Source organism: Tachysurus vachellii, chromosome 11 (genome assembly GCF_030014155.1).
Source record: "Tachysurus vachellii isolate PV-2020 chromosome 11, HZAU_Pvac_v1, whole genome shotgun sequence".
Taxonomy (NCBI): domain Eukaryota; kingdom Metazoa; phylum Chordata; class Actinopteri; order Siluriformes; family Bagridae; genus Tachysurus; species Tachysurus vachellii.
The window spans coordinates 21567344-21593801 of record NC_083470.1 but is presented as its reverse complement, the minus strand read 5'-3'; the positions used below and the strand labels follow the sequence as shown (position 1 = coordinate 21593801).

Here is a 26458-nt window from a genome sequence, read left to right as displayed (position 1 = left end):
CCAGAGGTCAGAGGAGAATGGCCAGACTGGTTCGAGCTGATAGAAAGGCAACAGTAACTCAAATAACCACTCGTTACAACCGAGGTATGCAGAAGAGCATCTCTGAATGCACAACACGTCGAACCTTGAGGCGGATGGGCTACAGCAGCAGAAGACCACACCGGTACTAGTAAGGTGTACCTAATAAAGTGGCCAGTGAGTGTATAACACTCATTCGTATTCCATCCCATTCACTGATAATTGTACAGATCTGTTTTTATTTGAATTTTATTTTTCTTTATTGTATCTACATTTAGAGATCTATGTTTATTTTTCTTTTTATTTGTCTTCATCTTTATTACACCTCCCTCTTCACTCTGCGCTGTAACTCCTTGAGAATAGACAGGAATACAAGGAGTTACAGCGCAGAGTGAAGAGGGAGGTGTCTAAGGCCAAGCAGAAGGCATAAGATGAGTTGTACACTAGGTTAGACACTAGAGAAGGAGAGAAGGACTTGTACAGGTTAGCTAGACAGAGGGATCGAGATGGGAAGGATGTGCAGCAAGTTAGAATTATTAAGGATAGAGATGGAAGGGTGCTCACAAGTGAGGAGAGTGTACAGAGGAGATGGAAGGAATACTTTGAGGAGCTGATGAATGAGGAAAATCAGAGGGAAAAAAGAGTAGAAGGGGTGAACTCTGTGGAACAGGAAGTAGATAAGATTAGAAAGGATGAAGTCAGGAAGGCCTTGAAGAGGATGAAAAGTGGAAAGGCAGTTGGTCCTGACGACATCCCGGTAGAGGTCTGGAAGTGTCTAGGAGAAGCAGCAGTGGAATTTATAACTAGTTTGTTCAACAGGGTATTAGAAAGTGAGAGGATGCCTCAGGAATGGAGGAGTGTGTTGGTGCCGATCTTTAAGAATAAGGGTGACGTGCAGAGTTGCAGCAACTATAGGGGGATAAAGTTGATGAGCCATACAATGAAGTTGTGGGAAAGAGTAGTGGAAGCTAGGTTAAGGAAGGTGGTGGAAATTTCTGAGCAGCAGTATGGCTTCATGCCGAGAAAGAGCACAACAGATGCAATTTTTGCTCTGAGAATGTTGATGGAGAAGTATAGGGATGGTCAGAGGGAGTTGCACTGTGTGTTTGTAGACTTAGAGAAAGCATATGACAGGGTGCCAAGAGAAGAGCTGTGGTACTGTATGAGGAAGTCAGGAGTAGCAGAGAAGTATGTTAGAGTGGTGCAGGACATGTATGAGAGGAGCAGGACAGTGGTGAGGTGTGCTGTAGGTCAGACAGAGGAGTTCACAGTGGAGGTGGGACTGCATCAGGGATCGGCTCTGAGCCCCTTCCTGTTTGCTATAGTGATGGACCAGCTGTCAGAGGAGGTCAGACAGGAGTCTCCTTGGACGATGATGTTTGCAGATGACATTGTGATCTGCAGTGAGAGCAGGGAGCAGGTGGAGGAAAACCTGGAGAGGTGGAGGTTTGCGCTGGAGAGAAGAGGAATGAAAGTCAGTCGTAGTAAGACTGAGTACATGTGTGTGAATGAAAGGGAGGGAAGTGGAACAGTAAGGTTACAGGGTGAAGAGGTGAAGAAGGTACAGGAGTTTAAGTACTTGGGGTCAACAGTCCAGAGTAATGGAGAGAGTGGGAAAGAAGTAAAGAAGCGAGTGCAGGCAGGTTGGAGTGGGTGGAGAAAGGTGTCAGGAGTTCTGTGTGATAGGAAAATATCAGCAAGAATCAAGGGGAAGGTGTACAGGACAGTGGTGAGACCGGCCGTTCTGTATGGTTTAGAGACAGTGTCACTGAAGAAGAGACAGGAGTCAGAGCTTGAGGTAGCCGAACTGAAGATGTTGAGGTTCTCTTTGGGTGTGACAAGATTGGACAGGATTAGGAACGAGTACATCAGAGGGACAGCCCATGTTGGACGTTTGGGGGACAAAGTTAGGGAGGCGAGATTAAGATGGTTTGGACATGTTCAGAGGAGGGAGAGTGAGTATATTGGTAGGAGAATGTTGGACATGGAGCTGCCAGGCAGGAGGCAAAGAGGAAGGCCAAAGAGGAGGTATATGGATGTAATTAATGAGGATTTGAAGCTAGTGGGTGCAAGTGTTGAGGATGCAGAAGATAGGGTTAAGTGGAGAGAGATGATTCGCTGTGGCGACCCCTGAAGGGAAAAGCCGAAAGAAGAAGAAGATTTGTCTTCATCTTTATTGCACCTACGATTTGTTTTATTTGTATGTCCTTCTACTGTAAGGAACAGTCGTAAACACGTCACTACTTGTCATATTGTGTATATTTGCGTTTGTGACAAATACAAATTGAATTAGAATTTTTTATGCTTATTTACTCGTCTGTGTATTTTGCTCTGTGGGTTTATTATCTTTTGCACTTTATGCAGACTTGCACCAGGTCCCTATGGAAACCACATCTCATACTGTTGTATACTCGCTAGATAGTTAGACCACCTTGGACTGATTTGATCTGTTTCAAGGTGATTAACTCATTATATAAAATCCTTAAAGGAACTTTATACATCATGCTGCCATAAAACTACAGCAAACATCCTAAAGGTCCGCTGCCAATTTAATGGATTTAAACCAATGGTCTTAAGAACAGATTCTACCCCGGCATCATACGGGAGCTAAATGCTTCCAGGCTTGTGAACACGCACACGTACACATTCACTGATGGATCGTAACAAACTGATCTGACATTTTACACACAAAACCTATAGGTTTATGTTCACTGTATACCTCAGTATGTGTTTATTCATATATTACTCAGTATGTTTAGATTCTGGTGCACATTATATTATATAATCATTGTCATGTTTACAATCCTTTACACTAACTTGTGCAATAACTTATTTCTATCTATATATTTCTATCTATATAAAATATTTACATACTTATTTATACATACAACAGTGTTTTTAAGTCTCTATGGATGAATACATTAACACTGGTTCACTAGGTTACAGACTGAAAACTCAGTTCAGGGTTTTTTTTTTATACATATACAATAAAATATATAACTAAAATATAAAATATACACATATCTGCCTTATTTATTACTATTGCCTTGACTGTATTTTTTTTTTTGTGTACACTTTTTGTCAATTCTTAAAATTGTAGTTTAGCTTGCACCAAGGATTAAGGACTGCTTTAGTATCACTGTATTCAGTATAGTGACAATAAAAGAATCTTGAATCTTTAACAAATTGGAAGAAGATGCAAGAGAAGGATACAGTTCTCTTCTCCAGTGCGGTTTTTAGGAGGCCCAGGCATGTTCAGCAGGACTAGCTTAGCATCTTGCGACTTTCTCACAATCACTTCATTAAGCTTCTGCGCGTGGTGCATGCGCCTCACGTTGAACCGGTTCCTGAAAAGACATGATGGCGAGAATCAGAAGTCTTAAACATTCTATGTGCAGGATATCTGTTATTTTTAATTAATAACAGATTGGCTTTCAGACTTGTATGTGAAGGGTAACAGACTTGGGAAGTGCTATGAAAGCAGACGTAGCCATTATAACAAATCGTAAAATTTTGAATTATTATTACAGATCACTTCCCTGTACATGTTAAATCTGGTCATATATCACATTGTAGACAGAAACTGAGTGTGTAAGGCTGGCATGTTAAAATGAGAAGGTACTCACAGGTTTTCCCATTCCCTGAAGCATGACCAGGAGAGAATAACACTGCATTTAGAGCTGATTACACAAGTATATAAAACACTGAGTCTGATTAAAGCTAAAATCCTACAAATCCAACAAAAACATCCTCACATGTTAATTGTACTTAGCTTTTTTTGTACTTAGCATGTTAATTGTACTTAGCATTTATGTTCTGCAGCAATATCACTATACCACTATACCCCTATTTTGTGTCCAAGATGGCTGCCAGGAACAGAACAGTAAGTCAAATCCATGTAACATTACTTACTTTTCAGGCAGATGTTTACCAAAAATTAGATTTTGTGTAAAAGTGTGACTCACGGTTTTATGTTAAACATGTCTTTAGTGGTCTCCAATTTAGCCACAGGTGAATTATTGGACTTGTCTAAGTCATCGCTCCAGGTCATTTGCACCTCCTCGCTAGGGCTCACGGCACCTTTGTCCGTAGGAGTCGGAGTGATGGGGCTTGTCGGGGTGGGTGTGGCGTTCTTACCTTGGATGAGCTGTACCTGTCGGGAACAGGAGAGATGAAGAGACTGAGAGAGGAGAACATAGAAGAACAAGTGATGAGAAGTTTGGTGAGGAAAATAAAACAAATCAGGATTAAAACTACTACTGCTTTTTTGGCTGCTTCTTTTAGCATGGAAATTTTACATAAATATAAAACGATTACATAGACCCAAAGCTACACTTTACTTACAGTGTTGACATTTAGCCCTTTGTTTAATCTGTACTTTGCATTGGATAATTGCTGAGTCTAATTACTTCTAGTTTCTGCACCAAAGGCACTTTGAGAAGTCAGTGATCGAGAAAATAATCCTCCTCCTTCATGCTCGTTACACCATATGTGCCTTCTCAATCACTGCAATCCAAGTGTTTACTGTATAATCGAGTATAAAGTCTGGGCAAGAGAGAAATCAGCCTAGACTATTTTTTTAAGCCTAGACTAGATTATTAAGTTTTACAACTGCGTTGTCTGTATTTTAATTTCACATTCACACAAATTAACCGCCAATGAAAAGCCAATTCCATTTGCATTGGCTTCTGCTTGCCATTGCATTTGCATTTCCGCTGGCTTGCAGTCAGTCAGTCAGTTAGTCAGTCGGTGTAGAGAGCAGAAGTATACGATGGGCGTGCTTGTATTTCAATTTGCAATTGGGAATTAATTAATAATAATCTGGAAAGACTTCCACAGCTATCACTTTATTAGAGGAAAATGATTTAAATAGAGCTACCTCTTCTTCTGGTTTCTCCTCAGTACTGCCCCCTGCAGGCTCCTCACTGATATTTTTGGGTGGATGAAGGTTCGATGGGTTTTTCCGGCGGATGGAGCCACGGGACACGTCTGTAATGCTCTGAATCTGGGGGTGGAAAAAAAAACAAAAAACTTTACTCAAACTCTCTGACAGGAAAGATAGCACAAGTAAACACAGTTGTTTAGAAACCTGCCAATTACTTAATATATGATCAGTAGCAAGACAGACAGACAGATGGTATAATATTGTGGTAATGCAGTACCTCTCTCTCCCACTCGTTCTTGGTAAGATGCATCTCTTTAAGGATCTGTGACCGCTGCTCCATTACCAGAGTCTTCTCATAGGTGTAAGCTGAGATATCACTGTCATGCTTTGGGCACAAGGTGAAAAGTGGTCATTGTGCATCTGTGTGTGTTTACTGTATGTGTTTGTACATGTGTAGATGTGTAGAATTCTGCAGATGTCAAAAATTGTGTGTGCATCTCACCATTTCCACCACCTCCACCTCGGCGTCGAGTCGCAGGTGATAGAGGAAGGTTATCAGGTCTTTCTTCATCTGAATGCTGTTGTCATCCATCTGAGCCACGGTAAAGATGCGCATTTTGCATTTCCTCCAAACCTAAACACACACACACACACACATACACTTGAAATGAAATGACATCTGGCCTCATAAACCGAACCCATCACTCATACATCCTTAGAAGGTTGTGATGAAACACTCAGTTTTAAATGACAAGTAAACCACAACATTGGTGAATTTTTAATTCTGACTGATCAGAAGGTGTTGAGCAATTGTTTTAACAAGCAGGACGGATAGTGGTGCCAGCTGCCAGGCGTATTTCAGGCTTTCGACATGTCTTCACAATCCGAGTCTTCACAATGTTTTGTTCTTACTAACTTCAACAGAAAGCCGAAAGCCTTGGCAAGAAGAACAGTGGTTATAATGTAAGTGACAAAAGGAACTCATTTGTTTCCCAGTCGATCCACAACATGAATACAACCACACAAAGCTTAGTATAAATAACACAAGACAATTCTTTCTGAAATGAACAACACATGCAATTATTGGAAAAGTATCAAATTAAGGATGTAAACGTTATTCCACTAAACATCATCTGATTATTTTTCTGTAAGGCGCCCAAGTACTTTATTCATTACTAGATGTTCATTTATACACTTATAGCCAATTTTAATTACATTCCCAAACACATTTGGGAGGAAAAAATAAACAACTTTAAACAAATATTGTCTATCTTTAACTCATCTATCAATGGAATGGAATGTGAAAAGAAATGGAATGTGGACCAATCAGAAAGTGCTAAAAATAATTCTAAATAAATTTTATTATACAAAAAAGGTTTCTGCACTGTACTACGATGTCATCCATCCATCTGCTGTTAGGCTTATCTTGCACAGGGTTGTGAGGAACCTGGAGTCTATCTCAAGGGACTCAAGGCACAAGGTTGGGGACGTCCTGAGCAGGGAAGGGCCGTGTGCAAGGCCCAATTCCTTACACACTACATACATGTTAGAGATTCCAATCATCCTCAGAAAAAAAATCCCCTGTACATACAGAGAACATACAGAGGCTGCTAAATACCTTGTGCTGTCGCAGCAAGAAAGGCAGAAGCATAAGCATTCCTCCATCATGGACAATCCACCAGACGTCGATGTGGCCCTCAGTGAAGCGCTCACCGTTAGATGGATACGCAGCAATGTTCTTTGGCACCAGAAGAGCCAAGTGAGCCGCAGTGGTCTCCCGCACAACCTCTAAAAAAAAAGAACAAACGCAGCACCCCAATGCATTTTGTAATCATTTAGATCTGCCAAACTGCGAAATTTGAATTATTTCAAAACTGTCTTTTCTCTTCTAGATAGAAAGAAAAGTCTGAATGAAAAAGGAGCAACAATTTTTTTGATTTTCACAGGAGTTGCTTTTACATTATGATCGATTTATAAAAGCCAGATTGTAACAGATTTTTTTCTCTATATCAGTTGTTACAGAACTCAGTGCTAGTATCGACTCTACACCTCAGAGGCTCAACATCGTACCAATAAAATTCCTTAGCTGCTGATGGTCCTCGTGCTGCTTCCAGTTCTTGGGATAATTGATGACCAGAGTGTTGTGGCGCAGGCCTCCGAGTCCTCCAGCTTGGATGAGATGAGAGGTGGCCTCACGCAGGTTAGAGGAGATCACCACCTGACTGAAGCCCTTTACCTTCTCCGTCTCCATCAGCTTCCTCAGGGACTGAGAGGCAAAAGCAGAGACATTTGATTTAGAGTGTTTTTAGTTGTGTGTGTGTGTGTATGTTCATTTTCATCCTTTTCTTACCTGTTCTGCTTTCTGTGCTTTTTCGTGGTTGTTAAGGTATGTGCCCTCAATACAGGCTCCCACAATGGTCAAGCCTTTGCCTGCCTTCAGCTGATTGGTCAGTGAGAGGAGGCGTGGCTGCTCCACGTTCTGTTCGCCATCCAAACCAACCAGCACCATGATCTGAGGCCTGGAAAAGATAGTGAGAAATGAGAGAATTCTGATGAACAACAATATATTAGCTTAAGCCGTTGGTCTTAATGTACATGTTTGTATAATCACAGGAAGATGTTCATGTTGTTGGACCTTTACAACCTATAAGCATTTTATTGTGTTATATAATATGTTTTTCCTTAAAGCACTGGTCTCTTGTAAAAATCTTTTGGTGAGTAAATCTGACATCACCAATTACAGATGATCTAATCAAAGGGTTTGCTGAATGAGGATTGTATTGTTGGTGCATCTGGTGTGTTGCTCACCTCCAGTTTTTGGTGTGTGGTGGTCCTTCCTCCAGCCTCATCAGAGCGTAACGAGCAGCACTGAGAGATATGCCACGTATACCATCACCCCACTCTTTCTCCGCCCTGAGAAGTCAAGAAAAAAATCCCTCAAGAGTCAAGGCGGCTTCATTAATAGCACTTTTCCACTGATTAGAGCACTTCTAATTCCTTTGTCCTTTATCCAATCTCTTAATGGCATCTTGTACTATACATGCCGCAGTGATTTTACACCACAGTGAATTGCATTAAATAAAAGAGCCCAGCATATTGATCCAGCAGCTCTTAAAACGAGGGCAAGAGCAAAACTGCCAACCTGGTCCAAAAGAGTGGATAATAATAGCACTTTGCCAAGTAATAGGCTTATCTGGTGTGTGGTGATGCCTCAGGCTTGATGTCTGCTTGTGTTCTCAGGGGGGTTTAATGCCTGCTTACCCACAGAACTCGATGTATTTGTAGATGCAGCTAGCAATGACCATGGCCACGATGGCATAGTACCAGGAGCAGATGAACATCAGGGAAAGACACAAGCTCATACCCAGAAAAGACAGAGCCCTGGATAAAAGAAAATAAATGTTATATATGCTGGGCTTTGGATAGACCAAAAGCAGATAATCGTTTGATATGGTGAAGTTAAACTCCTGAAAAATAGGGAGAAATTATCATGACAATAGTTTGTATAAGTTTCCTCAGCCAGTGTTTTACTAGAATGAGGAGAATCACCACTATTCTCCACTCAATGTGTGGGCACAAACAAAAGCAGTCAAACTCAAATGAGCAGATTCACTCACATTGAAGTTTACTGATCATTAGCAAAACTTATATTAGCTAGTAACTTACATTAACTTACATACAGTTTTAACCAAATTTTAACATACTAATTAATATTTATATGGTACCGTTAAGCTACTAAATGTGGGTGTGTCCTGCAATGTGACAAAGTTGAGAAAAGTTACAGTAAACTACACGAATATAAGGAGCGACTTGGTGCAGCAACTACCAATGGGAGTGAAAACTGTAGAGGGCATGTGATCCGGGGCAAAGAGCACAAACTTCATCTTCATCTTCATCTCATATAATATGATGCAGATATACACTGGTGAATTTTATACACAAACGTCAAATCTCCCTCCAGAATGTTTCATTTTAGCGGCAAGAAAACTGATTTGTTGATGAAGGTTATTACCATAGCAACAAGTAGTAGGAACGCCTATTGGCGGCTTCAAGGTACAAGAAAAAATCAACGAAGCATGAGTAGGTTTTCTGCCACAGTGTGTTCTGTGCTTTGTGTGTTCAGTATTTTTAGGAACGTGACAACCTGCTTGTTTAATTTTTTTTCATTAACTTCAAGAAAGACCTTTTTTGCGGGAACAAGTGTTTATCACTGCCATAACAGGAATGATAGCAGAAACTTGTTTGGTGGACAATCTACAACATTTGGTGGACAATCTACAACATTATATTTACAATTGTAAATATACTGTATATGGTTAGACATAAATCATGTCATATTATAACTGAACAAATGTAATTATTTATAAATGTCTGCAATGTAAAAGAGGAATAAAGCTTCAGCATGGGATTTGGCATGGTAACAGTATCTCCATTTCTTGTTATTACACATCACACCACATCTGTGTTTAAATTATTTTTACCATTTGTAGTGCTGATTTTATTCCTTACTTATTATTTAGTATATTTTGCATGAGTGCACATTTTTTTAAAACCTAACTTTAATTTGAAAAGAAAAAAAAAAAAGAAAAAGGACATTTGCAGAGTGAAAAATTCTACTAGATGAAGTCTACTGCTTTATGGAATCGATTGCCACAGATCATATAAATTGGCCTCGTTTAAGAGCAGAGCATTAGGGGTAAAACTTTTAAACCTCAATAATGATATACAGCTCACTCTTTAACGATTACTGCAATTCATTTTATTTATGCTGCATTACCACTGACAAATGGCGTCAAAAGTTCATTCGTTTATTCATCTCAAGCAGCCGCATTATCCTGGTCAGTGTCGTGGTGAAAACTTTGTGAGGTGAGAATACATTTTGATTAGTATCACACATGCCAGACTATGCATCCTGAAACTCAAATAATAAACAAAAATCTTGATGAAGCCTTTGTTATTGTATGTATTCTGTTTAACAATATCCTTTTTGTTAATCTTATCAGACAAATTTGCCTTTATATTTGTGTAACATTAACAAGGTAGGGATTGAGGTTACACCCACCAGTGGTAGAATTTGAAACGTGGCCTCCAGTTGGGCGTCCTGAGGAGTGTCTGCAGAGCACAGGCCAGGTTCACAAACATGTAACACATCAAGAAGAACCTGTGCAAACAAAACAACATCATATAACAGACGAGCATGACATAAACACGTACGTATATAGAGAGATAATTGCTGGAAATACCAGGGCAAGAGCAGAAATGAGGTCTTTGTGTGTTAATTATTAATATTTCAGGTGACATAGGGTTATGAATAATTGCTGCTTGTAAGACCATGACTAAAGTGCCATCAAATTACTTATTCCTTATTCAATTAAATGTTCTTCACTAGTGATAAAGTTTGCACATACTGGGCATTTGTGGCTATCGCACCAAATGCAATAACATCAGAGACATGAGATGAAGAGTTTTCCAGTGATCAGCCCTCATCCTCTAAACTCATCCCACCCTTCATACCATTCTTTCATTACCACACTAACTTGGGATTAAGGTCATTTATTGCACTCCCTCAATACATGGTTTCTCCAAGGAGTTCATCTACAGCTACATCTATGACCAATTCATCTACAGCTACATCTAAAGCCAGTTCAACTACAGCTCATATAAAACCAGTTCATCTACACCTACATCTAAAACTAGTTTGTCTGCAGCTACATCTAAAACCAGTGTATCTACAGCTACATCTAAAACCAGTTAATCTACAGCTACATATAAGACCAGTTCATCTTCAGCTTCATCTAAAACCAGTTAATCTACAGCTACATCTAAAACCAGTTCATCTACAGCTACATCTAAAACCAGTTCATCTACAGCTATTTATAAAACCAGTTCATCTCTAGCTACATCCAAGTCCAGTTCATATACAACTACAACAAAGTCTAGTTCATCTACAGCTACATCTAAAATCAGTTACTCTAAAACCAGTTCATCTACAGCTACATTTGAGAACAGTTCATCTACAGCTACATCTAAATCCAGATCACCTACAGCTACATCTAAAACCTACGGTGGCCGAGAAGTGCAAAACAAATTAACAAATCTGAAAACAAATTAACAAATCCGAAAACAAATTAACAAATCTGAAAACAAATTAACAAATCCAAAAACAAATTAACAAATCCGAAAACAAATTAACAAATCTGAAAACACATTAACAAATCCAAAAACAAATTAACAAATCCGAAAACAAATTAACAAATCTGAAAACAAATTAACAAATCCGAAAACAAATTAACAAATCTGAAAACAAATTAACAAATCCAAAAACAAATTGACAAATCCGAAAACAAATTAACAAATCTGGAAACACATTAACAAATCCAAAAACAAATTAACAAATCCGAAAACAAATTAACAAATCCGAAAACAAATTAACAAATCCAAAAACAAATTAACAAATCCAAAAACAAATTAACAAATCCGAAAACAAATTAACAAATCTGAAAACACATTCACAAATCCAAAAACAAATTAACAAATCTGAAAACAAATTAACAAATCTGAAAACACATTAACAAATCCAAAAACACAACGACAAGTCAGACAACCCGGAAATGGTAGTGTATCGTTTTTGAAAGGAAACTTACCAATTATTGGACAAGACACCTGTCACTCAAGATATACAGGTATGGAATCTTATGTGTAATGTGTAAAGTTCTCCGTTTAAATATAAGAAAATAACAGAATTAATCCACAGTAATCCATTCCATCCATCCATTCCAACTTTTCCCTGTGGCAGACTGTTGAACTTCATGTATACCTTGAGTGACAGGTGTCTTGTCCAATGATCGGTACGTGTTCCAATCACAAACTATACCTACCTCTTCCGGGTTGTCTGAATTGTCGTTATGTTTTCGGATTTGTTAATTTGTTTTTGGATTTGTTAATGTGTTTTCGGATTTGTTAATTTGTTTTTGGATTTGTTAATTTGTTTTTGTATTTGTTAATGTGTTTTTGGATTTGTTAATTTGTTTTTGTATTTGTTAATTTGTTTTTGGATTTGTTAATGTGTTTTCGGATTTGTTAATTTGTTTTTGTATTTGTTAATTTGTTTTTGTATTTGTTAATGTGTTTTCGGATTTGTTAATTTGTTTTTGTATTTGTTAATGTGTTTTCGGATTTGTTAATGTGTGTTCGGATTTGTTAATTTGTTTTGCACTTCTCGGCCACTGTAAAAAACAGTTAATATACAGCTACATCTAAAACCATTTAAAGTACAAGAAAGTTAAAGTAGGGTCAATGCTAACTAAATGAGATGGTTACGCATAATATGTCAAAGATATTAGCATTACGTACATGGAGAGGATGGGGGCGACAGCATCCAGAGAGGCAATAAGGATACCAATCTCACATATGGTGGTTGTCAGAAGTAGAGCCCATGTGGGCTCACCGTTAGCCTTCCCATGACCGAACACCTGCCAAACATTGTACATGAGCGTAAAGATCCTTCAAACAGCATAGAAAAGAAACAGCTTTTCATTCCATGTACATGTTTCTCACACTCACCCTGAGGAAGGGGATAATCTCGTCTCGTGCAATGGCCTGTAAGAGACGAGGCGCCCCTGTCAAACTCTGAAGCCCCGCCCCGCAGGTAGAGAAGAATGAACCAAATACAATGACCCAAGGGGAAGGCCATGCAAGTGTACCTATGACCAGATTCCCACTGACCCCCTCACCAAATCTGTGCACAGAATAATGACAAGATTTGTTTTTTTTTCAGCTATAAGTCAACTAGAAAGACACAGAATCAAGAACCAGGTGAAGATTTTGAGTGGCTTCATTAAGTGGCATGCAGTGAAGAGTAAAATAAGTAAAAGTGCATGTCGAACGTATTGTACAGTGCGTGCAAGCATGTTCCTCACTTGTCTCTCAGCACTACTCCTTCTACACAGGCCCCGAACAGAATAACAGAGGACATGTCTAATACAACCAGAGCTCAGGAAAACAAATCTGACACTCACTACTAAATAATTATAAACAGGAGGCTTAACTCTTTGGGATTCAAACTCACAACCTTCCACCTACCGAAACAACCTACTCTTTTTTCCAAGAAAATCTTCTTTTTCTTTTCTAAGACCAGTTCATCTACAGCTACATCTAAGTCCAGTTCATTCTGAATTTTGTTTTCACCTAGTATATACTTTTTTCAAAAGATTCTTTTTTTATCCGGCAAATGTTTCTCTCTTCAATGTAAATGTTGATATTCTGCCCAAAATCTTGACTACAATTTATCTTTACCTACTAAAATTCTGTGTAAGGTTATCGGGACAAAGGTGAAAATCATCTCACTCAGTTTTTATCAGATTTGTGGTGATTAAATCATTCATATGTTTATATTAATTGAAAATGTCTCAAAAGTCGATTTCCATTCCACTTGTGAAATGAAACACCAGTGTACAGGTACAAAATAAGGTCCATATCGATTCTAAAAACCACATATTTGATTTTGCTGCAAAATACTGTAAGATTACTGAAGGATACATATGGCGGAGGTGGTGGAGATGGCCAGGATGGTGCCGATGGGGATGGACTTCTGAGCGTCCTGCAGGTCACCAGAACGGTTGGATCCAGCCATGATACCTTACATTGCAGACATAGAAAGACAATCATGTTGCTGAAGAAGAATAAAGTTCAAACTTTTTTAGACTGAAAACTTCTCACAGCTGAAATTTTACTGACACTGGAGACTTCTTCCATAAATGGAAAAAAGAATTCCAGTAAATTCTTAGACTTAGGGTATGTCGACAGCTTCCATACAAGTTCTTGTTAAAGAGGTGTTACTATAGCAACGGTAACTTATTACAAGGCATGCCTTAGTAGAAACCTGTGATTTGAATAACAGCAGAACTGTCAGAGCTGCTGCTTTAGAAAATGAATGGAATTCCTTGGAGAATTCGACAGAGCAGTGCTTAAATCCTGTTTAGACATCTGATTTGCTGCAGTGTGTGTGTGTGTGTGTGTGTGTGTGTGTGTGTGTGGGTGGGTGTGAGCATGTGTGTGACTGGCAGAGGTCATGAAAACCACTGTAATCTTGTTAGATTGTGCTGATTCAGTGCTGCATGGATCACAGCTCAACAATTTAACACTTTCTACACACAAACATACACACAAACATACACACACACACACAAACACACACATATACACACACACACAAACACACACACACACACACTTTCTCTCGCTGTTTCATTAAGCTCTAAAATTTCATTTCACTTACTTCTCCGAACCAAGGGCAACATAATAAACAACGCTTTGGAATAAAACACTCTGACTGGCTGTAAAGCAAAACACCAAAGTCAAAAGATTTTTAACCAAAAATTACAACGGATTCAAACTGAACTCCAGGCAGCAGGATAAACAATTCAATTTTACTATTAATGTAGACTGTAGCCTGTCTGAAGGCTGAATGAAGCTACAACCTAAAACACACCAAAAGCCTTTTATTTAAAGCTGCAAAGTAAGGTAAGGCGTCTATTTGAGAAATCCTGTGCTTTATTAACAATGCATCTGTTTCTAATCAGAGAATAAGTGCTACTGACCTGTGACTGAGGGGAAATAGATGCCGACCAGCAGGGTGAAGAAGCTGGTGATGTCTGCTAGTACATAGCGGTTACTGTTGGTTATTGGAGCGTCGGGGTTGACCACGGCAGGAATCCCTCGCTTCACTAAGAAGTCGTTTTTCTTCATAAAGCTGCTAAAGAGATTCTCTAGCAAAGAGAAACATTTTCATGTTCAGCACATTTCTTATCTACATACTGTACATACTCATTCAAAGTGTTCCATCAACTGACATGACATTATGAGCACTTTGTAAATGTGCCAAGCCGCCTGTCTTCTTCCAGCAGTGCTCTAATTAATCTACCCATAATCTCCCAAGGTAGGAGGAAGGTCTCTGTTCTGGCATCCTAGATGTCCAAATTGCCAAGTCACTGGTAGTCTCCAAAAAACGTCTTAAAACCTACCACCTACTGATATACCTAATCTAGCACTTATATACTATTAAAAAAATAAAAAAAAAAGTGCTGTGTTTTTCTTTCTCTATTTCCTCCTGACAGAAATGTAGTCTATATCCTATAACCAGTGTCAGTGTATTCACCAAGAGAGACTAATGTAAGTCGCTCTGGATATCGGCGTCTACCAAATACTATAAACATAAATGTAAAGCACATGTGACTTGAATGAAATGAAGGAATTTCTAGCCATTTATACGAAAGATGAGAAAATGAACCAGAAATAACACTTTGATTTAAGCACAAAGTAGCTAAATCTAATGCATTATAATCTCGAATTTGTTTAAGTTCACATAACTTTCTGAAAGCAAATACTGCTGTAAATCACGCTGCATATTCTCAGTCATAGTCAATTGCAATGTAGAAGTATGCAGAGACAAACGTTACATCTTATACTGTAGTGTATACTTCATCAAATATACTTGTTACTCGTTCATGAAAACTTTTCTTTCCAAGCTGGGATAAAAAAAAAAAATTCCCCCAAGTTTATGACAATACATAGACCTGTCAGGACTCAGCACGGACTTTTTGGCCATGTGCATTTGTTGTCGTTCCTCGTCACTTGTCTGCCCCGCCTTCGTCTGCTCGTCCCTGTCGTCACACCTGATCCTTATTGTGTCATCATTGTCTTTTATATTTAAGTGAGCCGCATTGCCAATGGCAGCGCGGAATCATTAGTTACGTTTACCCCTTCGTCATGTCTAGTCAATGTTAAGTGTCGTCATTTGTATTGTTTCAGTTATCGTCTTTTCTGTCTTTGTCTTCCTCATTTATTAAACCTTTTTCATTTGAAGCTATCCTGCATACGGGTCTGTCTCCTTCCGTCCATCCCTGGTTGTGACAAGACCAATGATTTGTGGTCTTGAGATTGGTCTTCCTTACCTGCCATGATGCCGCTGGTGACGCCAGGAATGCCCTGCACCTTAGAAACGTTGTTGTTGGTGAAATATTCATCACAGGTGGCGTTAAGGAAGTCAGAGTTACAGAACAGTCTCCAGAGTTTGGTGGTAACTGTACCGTTGCCTGTCTCAATGGTTTTTGCGCAGATATCAATGCCTTTAGATACCAAAGTCCGATCACCGAGCACGCATATCCTAAACAGAGCAGGGAGCTTAGTTAATGGAATAAAACACCTATTAAATGAAAATGTCCAAATGTCCAAAAGTCCATAATCACTAAGATTCTTGCTAATAACACACTTTTTTTTGTGTCATTATTCCTTCTTTTAGCTTGGACAGTAAACAGTAATGCACAGAGATCATGTGACTATAATGAAGTAGAGTGAAGAAGCTCACGGGAAGTCTGGAGGGTCAAATGAGCTTTTGATCACTCCTGCATAAACAGCCAGAATGGACAGGATGACGCAGGCGAGGAAAACAAGCGCCAGCTTGTTCACATACTTTACGCCGACAAACACCACCAGAGACATGAAGGTGAGAACGATGCTGCCGTACACACGCATGTTGTTGAGCATCGCGGCTTCGGCTTCGGGGCCGTCCAGACCTTCCATCTTAAATATGGCTGCATGTGGAGCTATGTAGACCTAGAGAACAGAAAAGAGCAGAAACACGTGTGTCAAAAATGACTGAGCAGTTATTATACAGTACAAAAGAACTAGCTCACAAACAGTGACAGCATAGATTTAAGTAAGATATTTCATCTCTTGACCAAAAACACACAGAAAAAAAACACGGTGCTGGTTCGTACCAGGAGAATCTCGATGCAGCCGAGTATATACATGGCTCCCGCAAATGTGGTTCCCAGGTAGAAACAGATGCCCACTGCTCCACCAAACTCCGGCCCCAGCGAGCGGGAGATCATATAATACGAACCACCAGCTGAAAGAGATGCACAGTAGCTACTTACATCCACAATACACACTTGATAGAAAAGCATTACGAATGAAGTCTTTATTTCTTACATATACATTACAGCACAGTGAACTGGTATTAGGAAGTTGTACAGACATGATATGGTATACCTGAAGTTAAGGGCCTTGCTTAAGGGTCCAAAAGTGGCAGTTTGTCAGTGCTGGGGTTTTAACCCTGCCCTTATTTTAGGATGCGCCAGAGCCGTAACTATTTGAGCCACTGATTTGACTAGATTTGATCGTCCAGCTTCTAACAGGTTCACGGCAGCACTTTATAACAGAGTTCAACTTTTTAAGAGTTTATATTTATCTCAGTGTCTCCCTCTGTAACTCTCCTAACAATAGCACATAGACACATAATGGCTGAAATATGCATTGCAAAAGGACAACTCAGCTCACTGGGGAACTGTACTGTGTACTGTGACTAACTGGCCATAAAGAACATGAGGACAGCCATCCTTTAGGCAGACAGCACACACACACACACACACAAACACACACACAGATATGGACCATTGCATTTTGCTTACCTGGCACTACTCCATTTGTAGCAATTGCACTCATTGAAATGGCAGTCAGCATAGTCTGCAAACACACATAAACCCAGACTTAAATACCTGAACAGTTCAGTTCCTGAATCACTGATACCTTTTCTATAATAGAAGTGTCTGAGATTTATTTTTTTTCATAAATATCATCTAGACCACCAGTCTTGAACACAAGCATTTACCATTAAGCATGGAAAAAATTGGGATCGGAAATACGGACTGAATAAGAATGACTGAAAGATATGATATGTAAAAAAAATCAGCGTGAGTCTCGACGGCGACGACGTTCTATTCGTGCACTGCTTCATGGCAGTAAAATACAGCATGTGGGTAAAAATAAAAATGATAGCCTCCATAAAGGAAGTGCAGTACCAATAGAGGAGACTTTATTTCAGAGCTTCATGGTCATGGAAGCTTTCATGGGGATAGTTTATTATATGTTCTCTCATATACTGTATCTGCTTTAAAAATAAAACACCAAATATATTAGCGTAAAAGTGAACGCTTCTTTTCCAGCAATTCATTTAGCGATCCTTTAGCTGATATTAGGTGCTAAATTTTGTGAACTGTAATGAACATGTGAACATGACTATGCAACAAAAAAAATGATTTCTTTGTTGTTTCATTGTGTTTGGAGAAGCGGAAGCAGATGATTGTCAGAGTTGGCTGAGATTTGACTCACAACTCTGATTTACTGTACTGCAATCAATAAAAGCAATGTTTAACATTACTCCATTACTCACTGTTACCCCATTAGCTAATCTTATCTCAGCTTACCAATACCGTTACTGAGGAATTTGTGATCATGATTAAAACCGAATGAATTATACAGTGCTAATGCACACGAGACACATTCAGACACAACACTTAGAGCCCAGAGCCATAGATGAGCTGTTAGAGAAAGAGAGACTGGGGATTAGGAATGTGGAGAGGACTGCAGGCTTTGTAAAATTCCCACAAAAAAAAACAACAAAAAAAAACACTACTTAAAAAAATCTTTTTATAAAGGATAAAGTACCAGGAAAGTTCAACAAGTCATGTGACATTCAAGTCAATTTAATTTACTTGTCTAAAAGCAGCTTTACAGAAGTATAAATATTCAATATAATAAAAAATTCTAAGTTTAAAGTTTAAAATTAAATTACAAGATATCTCTAACATCTATCAAGCCTGAGGAGATGCTGGCAGGAAAAACCTCCCTGAGCTGATATGAGGAAGAAACCTTTAGAGTTAGAAGTGAACCTCATCCTCATTTGGGATATAACAGCCACTCACTCACTCACTAAGTTTCTACCGCTAATCTGAACTACCTCAGGTCACGGGGAGCCTGTGCTCAGGACATCTCAGGAGTCATCGGGCATCAAGGCAGGATACACCCTGGATGGAGTGCCAACCCATCGCAGGGCACACACACTCTCATACTATGGACAATTTTTCTAGAGATGCCAATCAACCTACCATGCATGTCTTTGGACCGGGGAGGAAACCGGAGTACCCGGAGGAAACCCCGAGGCACGGGGAGAACATGCAAACTCCACACACACACAAGGCGGAGGCGGAAATCAAACCCCCAACCCTGGAGGTGTGAGGCGAACATGCTAACCACTAAGCCACCGTGCCTCCCGATAACAGACAGTAAATAATGTAAATGTAAATAATCTCCTTTCTACAACAGTTTATACTTGAGTGGAATTGTGTAACCAAGAGCTTCTGAGGAACTAATAGGTCAGCGCAATTTCTGAGTTCACTACAGACCCAATACTAATTTCCTATCTTCCTGCCGGAGTCTTCAAATGATCGCTGATGAAGAACTGACAATAAAGCTGACTGACTCACTGGCTGTCCATGCAGATCAAACCCCAGCAGACATGAGATGCTTTTCTGTTCACCATGCCTGTAAAGAACATTTATTTGAGGTAATTTTTGTCTGTTCGGCTTGAAACAGTCTGGCCATTTTCCTCTACACCCTTGTTTTGTTTTGCTGTTTTCCTCAACATTCTGTGTGACTTCTACAGCAAGGATGTTCAGTTTTATCCAGAATGGTCCGGTGTTGGTGTTTTCAAGTTTTCATTCCGAGCGAGCAGAAGCCACATCTCATGGTGTTTTGAAAGCTAGGAATAACTAATTAAACAAATGAAATCGGATGCAGCTCCTTCTTAATGAAAACCCGCAGCCGGATAAGATTGGACGTCGCTGATCTAGAGACTGCTGTGAATTCGATTGGATCCACAGCCTTGCCATGGCCCACCTGATGTCTGGATTAACACTGAGGTAAATCACAGGATTGTGTGAAAAAAGTGCAATACTGAGTGAAATTGTATTAGTATGAGCAGTAGCATCTTTATTACACAACACTGACTGACAATATTTATGTTTATAGTCACACAAAAGCTGGTTACTTGCTTGAGGACAGAGATGTCCACTAATTTCAGTGGACAAAAATTAGATTTGCGATTCAAAATTTGTCTTAATTTCACATTTTTATGAACAATCCTGAGGCAGAACAGAGCAACACTGTTCCTTTTCCTTATATTGTATTTTATTTCTACCTTCGGGAATCCTTAAAATCCTTTTATTTCTTAAAATCTAAAAATTTAAAATCCTTTTATTTCTTCCTTCAGGAATCCTTAAAAATTTCTAGATTTTTCTCACATATGGGACAAGATTTATATCACAAATGATTTGACATCATCACAACACACATTCACATATGTTCAAATGTGAGGACAGCTATCATAAAAGAAAAACATTATTTAAAAATAATAACATGTTTCGGGGGCACGGTGGCTTAGTGGTTAGCACGTTCGCCTCACACCTCCAGGGTCGAGTTTCCATTCCCGCCTCCACCTTGTGTGTGTGGAGTTTGCATGTTCTCCCCGTGCCTCAGGGGTTTCCTCCGGGTACTCCGGTTTCCTCCCCCGGTCCAAAGACATGCATGGTAGGTTGATTGGCATCTCTGGAAAATTGTCCCTAGTGTGTGATTGCGTGAGTGAATGAGAGTGTGTGTGTGCCCTGCGATGGGTTGGCACTCCGTCCAGGGTGTATCCTGCCTTGATGCCCGATGACGCCTGAGATAGGCACAGGCTCCCCGTGACCCGAGGTAGTTCGGATAAGTGGTAGAAGATGAATGAATGAATGAATAACATGTGTCTTCACTGGTAGGAGTTTAAAAGAAGACTCCCGTGCTTGAAATTTCACAAGTTCTCATTTTTTGCTCAAATTAAAAAACAAAGCATTAAGGAAAAAAAAATAAAAGGTTGCATCACAAATTTTGAAAAAATATCTGCATTAACATCAAAAACAATCCTGGAGGGAAGGAAAGACAAAAGAATAGACTTTTCAGTGTTTAATTACAACTGCAATTCACCTCTCGGCCAGTAGGAGGCTCCAGAATTTACATGCTGATACTTTAACCCTTTTAATAACCTGACCCCTTTTAATAACACCCCTAATATAACCTTATCAAAAGACATAAATCTATTTTTCAATTACTATTCTTTATTTAAAAAGTCCAACATCTAAAAAAATTAAAATGTTAAATGTTTCAAAATGTCATTCAAAAATAATAATAAGAATTTTTAATTTACGGACACCTGACCAGTAGAGACTTTGCTGTAAGTGCAAGCATTTATGAGGAGATTGAGAGAAAATATGAGACACACCGTAGAGCAGCACATGAAGACGATGAAAAAGGTTCCCAGGACGCCTCCGACCCCCACCAACCACGTCATCCTGAGGAAGAGGATGACCCCCAGGATGTTCTGCATGCACGGCAGATAGACACCCATCACCGTGCCCATACGAGGAGCCTGACAAGATCAGATCAATAAACTATAATCAGTAACCAGACAGCAGAATCATCACTGGAGATGACAAATCAATAAAATGAGTAACAAACAAATCAGTTGTGTGTGTGTGTGTGTGTGTGTGTGTGTGTGTGTAGGGGGGAATTAATAATGAATGCAGCCAGTCATTCAAGAATCAAAGATCATTATACATGCTAAATCACTTAGTGGGTGGGGCTGAAATAATATATGCACAGAGGCAGGTCTGTGATGCACTGAATACATTGAAACTGACAACAAGGAAAATATTAAAATTATTACATTTTCTTTTTTTTTGTAAAACTCCAATGATGTAAAAAAAAAAGTCCATATACTCAACTAAATGGATGAGACTGCATTGATAAATGGATGGATGAATTTTCCGAAGGAAATTCGAGGATACATGTTGTGTGTTTACCTGCACTGTTTTCTTGCGGCTCTCTTCATTATTTTCGGCCTCCTCATGCTCCTTGCTGCCTTGAGTCAGGTTGGAGTAGTTGGCAAGGCTGCTGAGCAAAGAGGACACCATGGGACTTGTGTCCATCTCCTCCTAAAACACACGCACACACACACACATTACATTACATTTTGCAGACACCCTTATCCACAGTAACTTACATTTTATCTCATTTTTATACAACGGAGCAATTGAGGGTTAAGGACCTGGCTCAAGGGCCCAGCAGTGACAGCTTGGTGGACATAGGAATTAAACTCACAACCTTCCGATTGGTAGCCCAACACCTTAACTACTAGGCTACTACATCCCTCACACACACACACACACACACACACACACACACACACACACACACACACACACACACACACACAAATGGTAAACAATTTTAGGTCAGTTTCACTTAAACTGTAAGTCAAAGGTTACACATGTCTCAAAGTCTTTAGTATACGCAATATTACTTTACATGCTATTTAATGCAGTGGATTTTCACCAGAAACTTTTTATGAGGGCTTTTAAATCTAACAAGAAATATATGTTCAAAAACAAGAATTTCTGAATTTGTTTTTGTACTCACTTTCATATTTTAAATGTAATGATTTTTAAGGATTGAGCCCGCTTACTTATTAGGAGGACAATTTATTTTGACAGGTAATGTAGCTTCAGGAGCAATAATGATTACGAGGTTATGAACAGGAGCGTGTTCTTGTAAAAAATTGTACGGATACATAGTTACAAAAGACATAATGTCTGTATATATTTGTCTACTGTTGTACTGAGTGTGGCATAATATACTGTGTATTTTGACCATAGTGGAGCAAAAGAAGTAAATTCATCAGTAAAGTTTTGGCCATCATTCTGGTCCGATACACTGTTAACTATTAATATTTGAATAATTTAAAATGAAATAAGAAACTACTTTATTTAGTCACATAGACATTACAGCACAGTAAAATTCTTTCTTTGCATATCCCAACTTTGGATGTTGGGGTCAGAGAGCAGGTTCAGCCATAATACAGCACCCCTGGTGTAGAGAGAGGGTTAAAAGCCTTTCTCAAGGGCCCAACAGTGGCAGCTTGGCAGTGCTTGGGCTTGAATGATCCAACAGCCCAGAGCCTTAACTGCTTGAGACACCACTGCCCCAGTAATAATAATAATAATAATAATAATAATAATAATAAGAAGAAGAAGAAGAAGAAGAAGAAGAAGAAGAAGAAGAGGAAGAAGAAGGAGAAGAATAATAATAATAATAAGAGGAAGAAGAAGAAGAAGAAGAAGAAGAAGAAGAAGAAGAAGAAGAAGAAATCAAGGCCAATGAAACAGTGATTTTTCTTACATCATATGTGAAAAATTGTACCTCAAACAAGGCCATGTGCTTGCTGTCATACTGCTGGCTCTTCTCAATATCAATGCTGCTGCTGCTGTTGATAAAAGGGCTGCTCTCTTTGGGGTTTCCATCTCCTGTGAACACAACATAAAGACTCAGTAATGAGGCTGCAGCCTCATCAGCTTTTTAATATCCACCCCCTTAATCAACAAAAAACTGCATCCAATTCAGATTTTCAACTAATCCATCCAAATGATACCAGTGAGTCTGCTGTATATATACTGCTGTATATTACTCAGTCTCTAATGACCCACTTTCATAAGCTACAGCAAAGATTTTCACCCCGGTTACTTGTCATAAGAAGTGATGCAGTGCGTATAAAATGTATTTATTTAATCTGGGATGAATTAAGATGAAGAATGAGACATTTGTGATGAGAAATTTGCATTTCTCGTCCACTATGATGAGCTCCAGCACCAAAAGCTTCAATCTTAATAAACACAGTGCAGCAATGGGCAGAATTTCAAAATCCTCCTGCAAACTCTTCAGCCAAAAGCAATTATTACACCAGTGTTAATCAAATTTGAGTAACTTCAGGAGCACAATATATTAGGTGGTTAGAGTATGGTAAGAAAGAACTAAAGCACAAATATAAGATAATATATTAATAAATAAATAAAATGTTAATATAAAATAAACGACGGCTATTGAAACGCATTCCAGAGTGTTTTTTATATTAATTTCTCTACCATATCAATGCGCCAACATTTTATGCATATTTGATGCATTTATAATTAATCATAATTATACGCTTAATTATTTTCTGTTATCACTTCAATAATATTCTTTTCGCTCTCTCTCTTATAGACCAGAGTCCTCAGTTTCCATTACTGACTGTTACAAAGCACTGAAACTGGAGACTCCTTCCATAAATAATAAACATTTCACTCAAAGCTTCAACATATCAGTGATTTTATGTTTATATTTTGCTAAAAGACAATGCATTTGTGTGTACATTATCATCATCATCATCATCATCATCATCATCATTGAGTTTCCGCCTGAACACCTGAGTTAAAGCAATTTATACATGCACATATGGTTGCTGGACCTTGGCACATCAGTTTGAAGTATTTCAGTGAGCTTCCCACAGGCGCACAGTGTTAGATGATGTATTTATATACGCTGGATTGAATTTAGTGTGCCAGAGGTAAAGCGAGTGAAATAAATAGACTGAGATGAAATGAGTGCTAAAATAGAGAACAGCACTTTCAAAGAGAACACACTCAAAATAAGCTGAACATCCTCTGTGTGTGCGTGTGCATGTGTGTGTGTGTGTGTGTGTGTGTGTGTGTGTGTGTGTGTGTGTGTGTGTGTGTGTGTGTGTGTTTACTATCTTATAAGCAGCAGCCTTCTCCATAGCAACAACCCAGTAGTGAGCCTATTTCCATCCCACATTTTAAATTCGACCTTATGGATTTTGAGTAAATATTGTAGTTTAACCCTTTAGGAGGCAGCAGGTTGTTTTAAGCCATAGTGAGTTCTGCTTCAAAATATAATGACCTGGTCTTGTTTGGAAAATGATATATAAAACATATATAAAAAATGAAATAGCAACTAGCAATGCAAACAGAGATGTTGTCATTAATGGTGTTATATCCATTGCTATGTTTCGCATATATGCATAGAATTATAAAAGTGACTAAAAACAGTGGGGTGGTAGCACCCCAGTGAATAACATCATGTGGTAGCACCCCAGTGAATAACATCGTGTGGTAGCACCCCAGTGAATAACATCGTGTGGTAGCACCCCAGTGAATAACATCGTGTGGTAGCACCCCAGTGAATAACATTGTGTGGTAGCACCCCAGTGAATAACATTGTGTGGTAGCACCCCAGTGAATAACATCATGTGGTAGCACCCCAGTGAATAACATCATGTGGTAGCACCCCAGTGAATAACATCATGTGGTAGCACCCCAGTGAATAACATTGTGTGGTACAGTAGCACCCCAGTGAATAACATCATGTGGTAGTATCCCAGTGAATAACATCATGTGGTAGCACCCCAGTGAATAACATTGTGTGGTAGCACCCCAGTGAATAACATCATGTGGTAGCATCCCAGTGAATAACATCATGTGGTAGCATCCCAGTGAATAAAATAATGTGGTATCACCCCAGTGAATAAAAGATTGTGGTAGCACCCCAGTGAATAACATCATGTGGTAGCACCCCAGTGAATAAAATATTGTGGTAGCACCCCAGTGAATAACATCATATGGTAGCACCCCAGTGAATAACATCATGTGGTAGCACCCCAGTGAATAAAATATTGTGGTAGCACCCCAGTGAATAACATCATATGGTAGCACCCCAGTGAATAACATCATGTGGTAGCACCCCATTGAATAAAAGATTGTGGTAGCACCCCAGTGAATTACATCATGTGGTAGCACCCCAGTGAATTACATCATGTGGTAGTACCTCAGTGAATAACATCATGTGGTAGCACCCCAGTGAATAAAAGATTGTGGTAGCACGCCAGTGAATAACATCATGTGGTAACACCCCAGTGAATAAAAGATTGTGGTAGCACGCCAGTGAATAACATCATGTGGTAGCACCTCAGTGAATAAAATCATGTGGTAGTACCCCATTGAATAAAATAATATGGTAGCACCCCAGTGAATAACATCATATAGATATAAGATATATGATACTGTCAATTATACTGTTGATGAATACATCCTTATGCTAGTTTAGTATTCAACAAACCGAGAACACCATCAACATAAACACTCTGTTTGGGAGGTAATTTAGTCAGAAAAGCACTTATTTTTATTTCTATTTTCAGGAAGAGGTAAGTCTTTTGGTAGATTTGTTTAAAAACTGTCAATTCAGCTGTCTGGAGAAGAGAAGTGTCCTGATGCACATCTTTCTTGAGAGAAGCTGGGACAAGTTAAGCACACGATAGTCTCCATATTTACACAGAATGGTGCAAAAAAAGGAGGTCTTTACCACAAACATTAGGATGATGAGAGAAGTCAGAAAAGAGACAGAACCACCAAGATACAGCAATTCAAATAAACACTCTTTACAACCGTGGTGTACAGAAAAGCATCTCAGAATACACAACAGGATGAAGGTTAAAGCTGATGGGCTACAAGAGCAGATGATCATGTCTGAGTCTGCTTTTATTATGGCAAGAAGTGGAATCTGAGGCTACAGTGAGCAGAAGCAGGTTCTGAAATACTTATAGTTAACCTTTGTCACTGCTGTGAATATTAACTGAAGTTCCTGACCATTTTCTACATAATACTCTGCATTGTGCTGCTGCCACATGATTAGATATAGGCATGAATAGGTTGGACAATGGGGGGTTTGTGGTGACTGATGTTCCTAATACAGTTGAAATACAAAGGGTTTTCTGGTACAGAACTAACCAGCTGCATGTCA

The 26458-nt window shown here is 39.1% G+C and overlaps 1 protein-coding gene across 1 annotated transcript in view; it reads right to left on the bottom strand.

Annotated features, from left to right (window-relative positions):
• slc12a5b (solute carrier family 12 member 5b) overlaps nt 1-26458 on the bottom strand; it is a 61979-nt gene that overhangs the window by 3932 nt on the left and 31589 nt on the right. Inside the window, exons 2-25 of the mRNA XM_060881862.1 lie at nt 23030-23133; nt 21634-21765; nt 21054-21200; nt 17374-17428; nt 16681-16811; nt 16269-16516; nt 15856-16067; nt 14503-14670; nt 13442-13540; nt 12823-12880; nt 12467-12641; nt 12257-12375; nt 9966-10064; nt 8165-8284; nt 7712-7816; nt 7254-7422; nt 6974-7169; nt 6522-6691; nt 5406-5537; nt 5181-5288; nt 4898-5023; nt 3984-4171; nt 3645-3659; nt 3232-3365 (exon numbers count right to left, since the gene is read on the bottom strand). Coding sequence (XP_060737845.1) covers nt 3232-3365; nt 3645-3659; nt 3984-4171; nt 4898-5023; nt 5181-5288; nt 5406-5537; nt 6522-6691; nt 6974-7169; nt 7254-7422; nt 7712-7816; nt 8165-8284; nt 9966-10064; nt 12257-12375; nt 12467-12641; nt 12823-12880; nt 13442-13540; nt 14503-14670; nt 15856-16067; nt 16269-16516; nt 16681-16811; nt 17374-17428; nt 21054-21200; nt 21634-21765; nt 23030-23133 — 3210 coding nt within the window. The remainder of the gene's footprint in view (nt 1-3231; nt 3366-3644; nt 3660-3983; nt 4172-4897; nt 5024-5180; nt 5289-5405; nt 5538-6521; nt 6692-6973; nt 7170-7253; nt 7423-7711; nt 7817-8164; nt 8285-9965; nt 10065-12256; nt 12376-12466; nt 12642-12822; nt 12881-13441; nt 13541-14502; nt 14671-15855; nt 16068-16268; nt 16517-16680; nt 16812-17373; nt 17429-21053; nt 21201-21633; nt 21766-23029; nt 23134-26458) is intronic.